General features: G+C 37.1%; 1 protein-coding gene across 5 annotated transcripts in view; it reads left to right on the plus strand.

Moving 5' to 3' along the window:
* The window catches only part of EPRS (glutamyl-prolyl-tRNA synthetase), a 37,089-nt gene extending 25,319 nt beyond the window's left edge, over positions 1-11,770 (plus strand). For all 5 annotated transcript variants that reach the window (NM_001006398.2, XM_040697048.2, XM_040697050.2 and 2 more), the window contains 12 exons: positions 458-509; positions 1,390-1,599; positions 1,723-1,795; positions 2,600-2,679; positions 3,033-3,134; positions 3,765-3,920; positions 4,038-4,235; positions 4,622-4,795; positions 7,088-7,248; positions 7,796-7,874; positions 11,078-11,142; positions 11,400-11,770. In NM_001006398.2, coding sequence (NP_001006398.2) covers positions 458-509; positions 1,390-1,599; positions 1,723-1,795; positions 2,600-2,679; positions 3,033-3,134; positions 3,765-3,920; positions 4,038-4,235; positions 4,622-4,795; positions 7,088-7,248; positions 7,796-7,874; positions 11,078-11,142; positions 11,400-11,550 — 1,501 coding nt within the window. In that variant the 3' untranslated portion in view covers positions 11,551-11,770. The remainder of the gene's footprint in view (positions 1-457; positions 510-1,389; positions 1,600-1,722; positions 1,796-2,599; positions 2,680-3,032; positions 3,135-3,764; positions 3,921-4,037; positions 4,236-4,621; positions 4,796-7,087; positions 7,249-7,795; positions 7,875-11,077; positions 11,143-11,399) is intronic.
* Positions 11,771-12,048: the final 278 nt, after the last annotated feature.

A 12,048-nucleotide genomic window follows, 5' to 3' on the forward strand; every position in this document is an offset into this window, starting at 1 on the left:
ACAACAAAGAAACAAACAAACCCCTCACAAACTAGCAAACAAACAAACAAAAAAACAGAAGGAAATAGCTTGCATGCGTTAGTTTTATGCTCTTATTGGAGGTGCTTGGGTTTTTTAGTGCATCATTATGAGGATCTTTAATGCAACCCTGATGAGAATTAGAAGGGTTTAAACAGTGGAAAAGAAATAGATCTAATTTTATAAAATATTCTTGTTATGCCAGGTGAGGACCTGCTAGCAATTCATACTAAACAATTCATATTTGAACTGTCAGGAAGAAAAAAAAAATTGGGAAACGTTGGCATTATGAAGTGAAATTGAAATATTCTGTTGCCCACCCCCTCCTTCTGCCCACTTAAGGTCCATAGCCCACTCCCAACTTTAAAAAGAAAGATTTAGATAAATTTTACTGCTAAATGCTCTGTGTCTTAAATCTGGTTGTTTTCTAATACCATAGGTTGGGTTTGGAAGCCAAAAAAGAAGAAAATCTTGCAGACTGGTTCTCTCAGGTAAGTATGCACTAGCGTTAATTAAATAATTACTTCATCCTCTTGTAAATCAGGATCTACTTTGGCTTTATATCTTATCTAGTATTTCTATTTTTTTCCCCAGTACAAATCAAAATACCTACTCTTGTGTTCTTGTCATTGTCTTAAACAGAAGTGCATAGATTGAAGAGCTGAATAAATCAAGGTAGCTGTTCTTGGGGAATAAAACAAACAAACAACAAAAACCCCAATCCGGTGTGTCAACCATTTCATGCTTCCCACTATGTCTGTATGTGTGTTTCCACATTTTGTATGTGTGCTGCAGTGCACAAAACTTGAGTGAAGTGATAGGAATGTCACAGGCATGGAGTCTTGTTTCATCTCAAGGTGATGTGTAACAAAAGTTATCATCTGTTGGTAACGAAGGAGTTTGCTGGCTCACAAGGTACAAAACAACCAGAGCAGAGATTACTTGTTTAGCTTACCCTACTTATGAAAGACTGTAAATAGATATCAGTGCTGTATGTTATCTCTTACTCCTGCTGCTTTAATCTTTGCGTATATGCAAAGGAATAAAAAATGCTTTTTGATAGGAGCTCAAGAGGGTTCTTACAGAAGCACAGTTATTTGGTTCTTGGAAGTTTGCTTCCTGTCTCTTACTTAGATAGATTCATGAAATTCAGTTTCTGAGTTTGTTATTCAGATTTGTTATTTAACTTAATGTTCCTGGTTGAACTTTTCTCACAAGTAACAGAAATGATCTCTATGGCTAACTTTGCTAAATTTTGAGCACAAATACTTTTAAATAGGGGACTTTTCTTGAGTTGCATGCCATAGGCTTGAATTATTGGATATTCTTTCTGTATGAGATTGAAACTTCAGTTTCTAATTTTTTTGAAAGGTGATCACAAAAGCAGAGATGATTGAATACTATGATGTGAGTGGCTGTTATGTTCTTCGTCCTTGGGCTTATGCCATTTGGGAAGCTATCAAGAACTTCTTTGATGCTGAGATCAAGAAACTTGGTGTGGAAAACTGCTACTTCCCCATGTTCGTGTCCCAAGCTGCACTAGAGAAAGAGAAGAGTCATATTGCTGATTTTGCCCCTGAGGTATACTTCAAAAACTTTAATATGAATATAAGAAAACCTAACCCGTTAGTCCACAGCTGGGTATGAAAACAGGTTTTATTCAAACTTGTTTGATTCTCTTTTATTTACCTATTTTTCCTTCAGGTTGCTTGGGTCACAAGATCTGGGAAAACAGAACTCGCTGAACCAATTGCTATACGTCCCACAAGTGAAACAGGTAGACTTCTTGTCATGCAGTTACACTGTAAAGGAAACAGTTATAGGTACAGTGAAGGTTATAAACGAGAGTCCTCTCTGGAAAGTAGAAACTCACCTTAGAATGTTTTCTTTAAATCCTTAACCGTATTTCCTAAATTCTGCTGCCACTTACAGCAAATGTCACAGACAGTACTAGTTCCTTTCAATGGACTTCTCTTGAAAATTTACACCCCGGAATTTTTTTTATTAATATCCTGAAGACTTTGACTGAGAAAAACATTGGGGTTTTTTTTGTTTGTTTTTAAAAGTATTTTTGCAAGTAAAATTCTCCATCTCATAATTCACTTCAGTTTGTAATGTTCTTTGACTACAGCTGGGAAACTAGATTTTACTAAAATTTCCTCTAAGCAATTTATATAAACATTTTAAGACTTAATGCTGGATGAATTTTTAAGTGAGTCAAGCCTGGTGCAGTATCCTCAAATCTTGATATGAATGAATTTTTATTGGTGAATGTGGATATACTTGCATACTATAAGACAGTGACTCAAACAGTGTCGTTAGATAGTTCAGCTTTGGATTGATTGTACTTTGATCCACATCCTTCCTAAGAACAAGCAAGCTCTTTTCTAACAGAACAGGATAAAATGAAAGTACTTTTTTCACTGGAAACATATGTTAAAACAAATATGTTTTAAAGAGAACTATAGCATAAAAGTGTGATTCTCACAGTTGAGAACATTGTTTATGTGCAGCAAAGAGAAAGTTTTGGTGTAAAGTGACTGCATTATGCAGAGAACCCAAACTGCTTTCTTTTTTTCAGTTATGTATCCTGCATATGCAAAGTGGGTGCAGTCCCACAGAGATCTTCCTATCAAGCTTAATCAGTGGTGCAATGTTGTGGTACGTCAGCATGTAATTTCTAACTGAAGTGATTTATTGTAAGTGCACTGTGGATCATTTATCCCATGTGGATGTGGCCTGATGATACCAATCACAGCACATACTTCATGGCAGAAGTATAAATGTGGTTTATGTGATTTTATTTTTCCTTACTTCTTAATGAAACTTGTTACTAATGTATACTGTTGACAATATCGTGTGTGTATGAATCTGTAAATAGTTGACTTTTTCGCTTTATTTGGAATTTTTGAGCTTTAAATTCAAAGGTTACATTATTTTTAATGAATAATTCGAAGCTTTAGCGCTAGTTTTGGCATTCATTTTCTTTTTTCTTGCTGTGTTTTGTTTTCCAGCGTTGGGAGTTCAAACATCCTCAGCCTTTCCTTCGCACTCGTGAGTTCCTTTGGCAGGAGGGTCACTCGGCATTTGCAACATATGAAGAAGCTGCAGAGGAAGTAATAAAGCAAATGTGCTTTTGCTTTCAGAAAGTTATCTTACTCCATAGCAATGCAAACTAATCTTTTTAACTAGGGCTTGGTGAAAATCAGTCTTGTTTTCTTTGAGAGCTCTCATGAAAAATGTCAAGTGTCCTGGAACCTTTGTTTTTCTCAGCTGGAACCTATTTGTGGGCTGAAATATTTTGTCATATTACAAACAATATGACAAGTTTAAAGAGCGTGATCTTCATATAGCATGCTTATTTTCCTTAAAAAACAAAGAAGTTCACCTGCTAGTTGCTAAAAATTTTAACCCCTAAAGACAGGCTTCATTGACATATCCTTAGCAGATGTTCAAACTTTAACATGGAGAGTAAAAGTCAATATAACCACTGGATTGGCTTTTTGGCACGAGTCATCTTGTTTTCTCTCACAATCTGTAGTTACTGTGATTTGATTCACAGAATGGATAAAATTGAAAGCAGTGGAAGAAATGTTATTTTTTTAAAATCACAATCTTGAGGAAAATATCGGATTTTGGAGTTTTTAGGTATTGTATTTTTTGCCAGTATTCTGGGAACAAAAATATTTCTGGATTTAGCAAATGCAAAATACTGAGTAATTCCTAAAGCAGTTTGTTTGTTGTAGGTCATGCAGATACTTGATCTTTACGCTCAAGTGTACGAAGATCTCCTAGCAATACCTGTTGTGAAAGGAAGAAAGACAGAAAAGGAGAAATTTGCTGGGGGTGACTATACAACAACTGTAGAGGCATTTATATCTGCCAGTGGAAGAGCTATCCAGGTATTTCTGGAATAGATTTTTTTTTAACAATTATTTTCCAGTAGAAATGGCAAGATGATGAAAGCTCTGAATTTGTTAAGGATAACCAGCAGAACTTTTTTTGTGCAACTCTTTTAGGGTGCAACATCACATCACCTAGGGCAGAATTTCTCAAAGATGTTTGAAGTCATGTTTGAAGATCCCAAGAAACCAGGAGAAAAACAGTATGCGTATCAGAATTCCTGGGGCATTACAACTCGAACTATTGGTGTAATGACAATGATTCATGGAGATAATGTGGGGTTGGTGCTCCCGCCTCGAGTAGCTTGTGTTCAGGTGTGTAGAAATTATTCACAATACGCCTTTAACTACTATTTATTTATTTATTTATTTATTTATTTATTTATTTCATTTCCTGTGTTGGAATTCATGTTTCCATATCAGGAACCGAAAATATTTTAACATAGGATAGGAGCTGACTAATTATAGAACGTTCTGTATGGAGTTAATGCACTTTCTTAGGGTGCTTGTGATGAAAAAGCTCCCTTTAATAGTCCGTCAGTTGAAAATAGTTTTATCATTTGGATGAACAGGGACATGTATTCCTTACTTCTGAGATCATGAAAGAAATTACTGGGCCACAGTATTTGTTTAAGCTTATAAAAAAAAAATTAGCTCCTAGTTATTATAGAATGTGAAATACCTGTCTCATTACATTGCAGGTTGTAATTATTCCCTGTGGTATCACAAATACCCTTTCTGAAGAGGACAAAGAGGCTTTATTGAAGAAATGTAATGAGTATCGTAAAAGGCTGCTTAGTGCTAATGTCCGTGTACGTGCTGATTTAAGAGACAACTATTCACCTGGCTGGAAGTTCAATCATTGGGAACTTAAGGTATGTTTTTTCCTAGAGGGTATTTCAAAGTTCCTATAGGGACCACATACGTGTGCCTTGTGTTCTGAAAGTAAATGTTTTTTCTAAATGAAGCCTGGTAAGCAGTGGTCACCTCTATATCATGCTCTTGCAGCTCAGAAGGCCAATGGTATTCTGGACTGCAGCAAAGGAGAGGTGGCCAGCAGGGCAAGGGAGGTGATTGTCTCCCTCTACTCTGCCCTTGTGAGGCCCCATCTGGAGTACTGCATCCAAGCTTGGGGCCCACAGTACAGGAGGGTTGTGGAGGGCTAGGAATATGATCAGAGGGCTGGAACACCTCTTCTGTGAAGGACTGAGGGAGCTGGGCTTGTTCAGCCTGGAGAAGAGATGGCTCTGGGATAACCTCATTGCAGCCTTCCAGTACTTAAAGGGAGCTTACAAGCAGGAGGGGAACCGACTCTTTACGTGGTCTGATAATAATAGGACAAGGTGGAATGGCTTTAAACTATAAGCAGGAGGATTTAGGTTAGATGTTAGAAAGAAATTACTTACTCAGAGTGGTGAGATGCTGGCACAGCTGCCCAGATAGGTTCTGGATTCTACATTCCTGAAGATTTTCAAGAACAGGTTGGATAGGATCCTGGGCAACCTGATCTGGTGGGTGGCAGCCCTGCCTATGGCAATGGGGTTGGAACTGGATGATCTTTAAGGTCTCCTCCAACATTAGCTATTCTGTGATTTGGGTATTCTACTTATTCATAAATGAAGAGGAGGTGCTTTCTGAGACTTCGCATTTTGCTAGGATGTGTGTGTTATTAGCAGATTCTGAACCTACCTTATATACCTAGAAAATCAACTGCGTATTTAAAAAACTGCATTAAGTGATTCCAGGGCCACGACAGTATGTTGTTTGCACACAGTGGAACAGAGAAGGTAAACTTGTATAGCTGTAACAAAAAAAGGAGTGATTGTGTGTGTGTGTGTGTGTGTGTGTGTGTATAAATAATTACCTTGTGTTCCCCACACTCCCTGAATTTCCCCACCTCCCCCCTCAGACGACCCTCACAAACAAAGCCCTGGCATTTTATCTTCTTGGCTTAAATTTTTTTAGAACAAGAACAGGCAGAATATGCAAACTACATTTTTACATCAACTGCAGGCAAAAGGCACTCATTTTACTGAGTACCGATAAGGAAGGATAATAGGGTAAAAAAAATGCATGTATACACAAGAGTACTAGAGTTGTAAGTACAAAAATGAACTGGAAAGTATTTTGCCTTATCTACTTCTCAGCTTAGCACATTTCTGATGTTATGTTACTTCTGAAGACAGCCAAGTCATTGGCATTTGTTTTACACTGGTGTTAGTTCAATTGCTTTTTCGTTGCTAATCTTCCAACATGTCCTTTTGAAATCTATTTATTTCCTCCAGAAAATGGTATTAAAATTAGAAAATGACATGGAAGCACTAAATACTTTTGGCTGAGTTTTAGTTATGGAGACCATTTATTCTATGTGCAATAAATTAAAATTATTTTGATGTTATTTGATACAGTTTTGAACAGCTTTTTCTGTAGGAGGAGTAGATAAATCTTCCTTCAGATGGATTTCACTCCATTATTCATACTTCTTAGCAGAAAGACTTTAAGGTATGGGGAATCATTTGGAAGCTGTGAACTTGAAGAGATTTCAGAGCACAAACTTAGTAGAAAGCTTGGCTAAATATCTATATGATGTCTTTAACTTTTAGCTTACTGATGAGATTTCTTTTAGGATGAATAAAACTGCATGCACCTCTACTTGCTCTCTTATGAACTCTCTGCATACAGCTTACAATCCACATTAGCAGGATGTAAAGGAAAATACATGAGACTTGGTAGACTCTTAACTGACCAGTAAAATGAAATCGTTGCTTGCCTGTAGGTGGGAGATGAGAAATTACACATTTCCTATCACTGAAGCTTATGAGGAATAAAAGCTCTAAAAATCGGATGTGCACTATTTGTGGTCACTGAGTGTAATATCAGCAGTGTTTTAACAGTCTTGATATCACTTACATGTTGGCACAGATGCAGTCTCCAAACCAGTGTAACACGACTGCAGCAAGATATGATGCACAAATGAAGAGGCTGTGAATGGGGCAGACAGAAATTGATAATTATTCCGCTGCTTTTACTCATTTATTTTGAGGAACTTAAATATGTAAAGGAGTTCCATGTTAAGACTGTACTTTAAAACAAAATAAGGGAGAAAATTAACTCCCGTGAGAATTATGTACTCATTATAATTTCTTACTTCTTTTTTTTCCATGCAGGGTGTACCTATCAGGCTTGAAGTGGGACCGCGAGACATGAAGAGCCAACAGTTTGTAGCTGTCAGAAGAGACACGGGACAGAAGCTGACCTTTTCAGAACATGAGGCAGAAGATAAACTGAAGCAGGTTTTGGAGGAAATCCATGCTAATCTATACAACAGGTAAATTGAGAGGTATAGAACTTGTTCTTGACTTGACCATTGACTTTCATACGATTGTTTGCTCATAAGCAATGCTTTTGAAACTGTTGTTTGCAGTTTTTTCATATGCCAGATCTCCTGCATGTCAATCATTGCAGATGAGTTTTACTGCTGGGATATACTTTCCTTTGTGGTGATCCAAGTTACTTACAAGCAAAACCTGTGTACTTATTCAGAATCTGAACAGCAGAATGCTTTTCTAACTAAATTGAAAGAAAATATATCTCCGTAGTATTTATCTGTTTCTATCTACAGCTGGTCAGTTTTGAACTGATGTGCAAAACAGTGTGAATTAGCATAGTAAAATATGCAGCAGCTTGTATAGCCCGTTAGCAATCATTCAAAATTTTACCTTTTTGATGGCAGAACTGGTAGAAAAACATAATTGGAAAGAATATATAGTTCCTCTTCTACCTTTTGTTTTGACCAACTCTGAAAACTTGGTTCTGTTGGCCAGTGAGGTTATGTGTATAAATCTACCTTGAGTTTCCCTCACCTCCTTTTTCAGAGCTTCTGAAGACTTAAGAAGTCATATGGTGGTGGCCAATACTATGGAAGACTTTCAAAAAGAGCTTGATTCAGGAAAGGTAAGGAAACTTACTTTATTCCAAAATCCTGGTAAATGTCTTCATCTGCTTTCTGTCTCTAGCAAATAATTGGAGGCTAGAAATTTCAAAGCCTATAAACGTACATACGTACTTTTGTAGTTTTTATGGAACTCTCCCCTAACAAGGAGATGGGAGTGTTCCCTGTAGAGTTACACAAAGGAAGATCAGCTTTCTCAAATTCTTTGGATAAGTTTTCAAATGTATTTATTCTTGCTGTGAAATACTGTGTTCATTGCAAATCTAGTGCTAACATAAGAAGTGACATAGTGTCCTCAGGTAACTTATGTTGCTGCAGTTTGATAGTTTGCATTTAAAGCGTTCTATTTTTATTAGTAAGTGCTTTTCAGAGAGATTAATGTAAATATTTTATTCAGATCACGATAAGCTACTGTTACTATGCTAATAAAAAACAGTGAAAAACACTTGTCAAGCCTTGTAATAGTGTCTAAGTTAAGAGTCTAAAGTACATGCTACTTTTGTCAAAGATTTGCCTTTATGATCCAGGTAGAAGCCACTGGGTTCGTTTAGAATCACTGGGAGTCAATACTCACCTTGGAATGATATGTAAAATAGGAGGCAGTACTTTTAGAGCAGCCCTGATATTCTAATAGTGGACGCCTCAGAATGAATCATTAAGGCTGCGTATTTTACAGAGTTTTCTCTATAGTGTACCAATTAGATCTAGTCTGAAAATTTCAGAATTTCTAATGGAAAATGCTAGCATGTCATAAACCCAGTTACTTCAGTTGACTTCACATATACCTTTATAAGTTAATCTTAGCCTTGACAATCCATCGCGCTCTTTTATTGCTGCTTCTATTGCACTTGAATCCAATTTATAACAAGTTTAGGAGGAGTGATTGTGAACTGTAGAGGAGGGACTGATTTTATCATGCTTATTGAGTTGAGGATACATGGTTGGTTTTTTTTTTTAGACATTCTTTATGCATAGATAATAATAGATAATAGTAATGTTGCCTAATGTTCTCCTACAAAACTAAATACAAGCATTAAATGTTCTGTTTCCAAATAGTTTGAGGCTCTTCCTGCAGACTGCAAAGTATAATTCCCTTCCTGCAGACCTCTAAAGCATCCAATGATTCCAATGGTAGATTTACAGATGAAAAATCTTTAGCCTTTGATCAATAAATAATTCTGATCTATATTGGTGTTTAAATAGTACTACCACTCCTGTGTGTTGTGATTTCAGGATGTACTATTAACTATCTTTCACTTTATGAAATAGCACTGCTTGAAACCGTACTTGTCTATCTTCAAGACAAAGAAACAGTCAAGGAAAATGTAAACTTACATGTAAAAATTAATAAGGTGGAGAGTTCAGTTCATTGCAAGAGCAAGAATGCAATGCGAAGTTAATTCTAAAAGATGATAATTTATGTACATGTAAAAAGTATAGTTCTGATGAATGCTGTAAGTACCCCCCTTTTTTCCCCACCTACTGCAGATAATCTCCAGTGATGCTGTAAAGTGTGTGCTCTTCAGTGGGCAGTACTGGGTCTCATGGACAGCTATATTCTTGCGGAGGAATTGCACTCTTTGTTCAATGTAGTTTAAATGTAGTTTAATATATAATGAAACTTGGAAATAAGAACAAATGAATTCCAAGTTGAAGATGCTTACGCCATTTTAGTACTTAGGTTCCAGAATTTTATTCTAATCACCATGTCTGAATGGAGAAAACTGAGTTCGTTATTTTATGACTTTCTGTCTACCTATAGGTGTTTTATGGACCATATCCCATTTCTTTAAATTATACCCCTAGCACTGGCTATGGTTTAAGAAGAAAACCTGTAAGCTGAACTACTCCTGCTTTATTCCTGTTAATCCTTTCCCCTGATTGTAACTGAAATGTAGCCTGTTAGCTATTTAAAAATATGGGCTGCTTCTGTGTTCTTTTAAACTCCATGCAAAGTTCAGTTCAAGCTGTAAGAAGAGTTCTTTACTATGGGAAGTTCTTTACTATGAGAGTGGTGAGGTGCTGGCACAGCTGCCCAGAGATGTTGTGGATGCCTGTCCCTGGAGGTGTTCAAGGCCAGGTTGGGTGGGGCCCTGGGCAGCCTGGTTTAGTACTAAATGTGGAGGTTGGTGACCCTGCCTGTGGTGAGGGGTTGGAGCTTGATGATCCTCAGGGTCCCTTCCAACACAAGCCATTCTTTTTTTACGTGCAAGGAAGTTAAGCTATAACATCAAGTTTAATAAAGGTGTGTCCCAGTTCAAAGCAGATGGAGAATTTTGCACTAAGTATGTAAATCTGATGAGAGAAAACCACAAGGGTTGGAGCTTGATGATCCTTGTGGTCCCTTCCAACCCAAGCCATTCCATGATTCTATGATCAATGAACCTTATTCACAGTGTTAATAGAGTGAAAATGACTGTGCAGTAAGAATTTAGTAGCTCTATTGCCTTCAGCTATTAGCATTACATGAGTGCTCAGTTGGGTGCAGGGGGTGCCTTTTTTTTTACCAGTAGTCTTAACTTTTAGGAGTCAACTTAATTTCCACTGCAAATCCACTAAAAATATAAAACATCTGTAAAATGAAGTCCAGAACTTGAAAGAGATTTGTTACGTTCTCCGAGGGTAGCATACCGAGTGTATGAGACTTCACATCTACTTTCTCTGTTTTCTTCAGCTATCTAACATTGAAACCAAGAAAAATGTGCTCTTGGCAGTTTGGTTTTATCTTTAAATACGTATCTGTCTTACTCGGAAGATATGAAAAATCATAGGACTGGAATTAAGCTGGGAAGGCGTTGTCTTGCACTACGTAACCAAGTGTTTATTCTGCAGTTTGAAAAGTTTAAATTTTTCCTGAAAAAATGGGGTATTTCCAGGAGCAAACAAGATTTAGGCTTTCCACTGATGGAAGATGTGTTTCATTTAAAAGAAAAAGAGAAATTAGCACCCTGTCTTGATTGGAATTCTGTGTGGTGTTTTTGTGGGTTTCTTCACGCTGCTCAGTGGAAGGATGACTATGCTTATGTAGTTCTCTATTGAGAAAGGGCTATTAAAATTTAATTATAGCAATCAGAAATGTTCCTACTTTGAGTACATGTGAGATCTTAAGGTTTAGGATTGTTCCAGGGACACGGAGGAGTTCTTTTGTAGATCTGTAACTGATTTTTTTTTTTTTTCTCCACTCCTTTGCTCCTTTCCATTTCAGATTGTACAAATCCCTTTTTGTGGGGAAAGTGAGTGCGAGGATTGGATCAAGAAGACCACTGCCAGGTAAAATAGAAATGAGTTGGAGAGCATCTACTGGAATCAAAATAGAGATGTTTGAATGTAAAACAGTATGTGGGATACCTGTAGGTACAATAAGGTTCACCATTGACCCTTGCTGTCCTGCACAATTCAGCATACTTAGTCCTTTAGTTTGGGCACTTCCAGAGTAGTTAGCGTGCATTTGGGATTTTATGCATGGTACGCTTTGCATCTTTGTTTTCTAATGAGTGTTTTTATTTACGAATGTGTTTTTATTTCAGAGATCAAGATCTGGAGCCTGGTGCCCCCTCCATGGGAGCAAAAAGTCTTTGCATACCTTTCCAGCCTCTCCGTGAACTACAGAGTGGGGCAAAATGTGTCTGCGGCAAGAACCCTGCCAAGTTCTACACCCTCTTTGGTCGTAGTTACTAAGCTGCTAATGGAAGCACCTTCTCCTTTATCTGTGAATTGAACTTTTTTTTAATAAGACTGAAATAGGCCCCAAACATAATCAGTTTTGCGACTTTTTAGATAATTCAAAAAACACAAAGCCATAAACCATAAACACCCCCAATGTCAGTCTTAGACTAGCAGTACTTCGCAGACTTTTCTGTAAACACCTCTAATAATAAACATGTACTATGAGCTGTAATGTGCTTTTGTTTCTTTCTGTGTTGCTGAGTGCAGGGGACAGGATACGCCTTGCTCATGTCTTTTATTTTGTTTTTAGTTCATATGTTTTCTTGTACTCTATGAGAACGTGCCTAAAAGATCGGAGAGAATGTCATCAGCACTCCAGTACAATTCCTACACAAACTTCTTAAATAAGACACCTGCTTTTAATTTTGCCTTCAAAGCTTGTAAATTTTTCAATGTTCAGTGCAGAGTCGCTGTTAACTTTCAGGCAAGATGAATTCTGCTCTTTTTGAA

Source organism: Gallus gallus, chromosome 3 (genome assembly GCF_016699485.2).
Source record: "Gallus gallus isolate bGalGal1 chromosome 3, bGalGal1.mat.broiler.GRCg7b, whole genome shotgun sequence".
NCBI classification, from domain to species: Eukaryota; Metazoa; Chordata; class Aves; order Galliformes; family Phasianidae; genus Gallus; species Gallus gallus.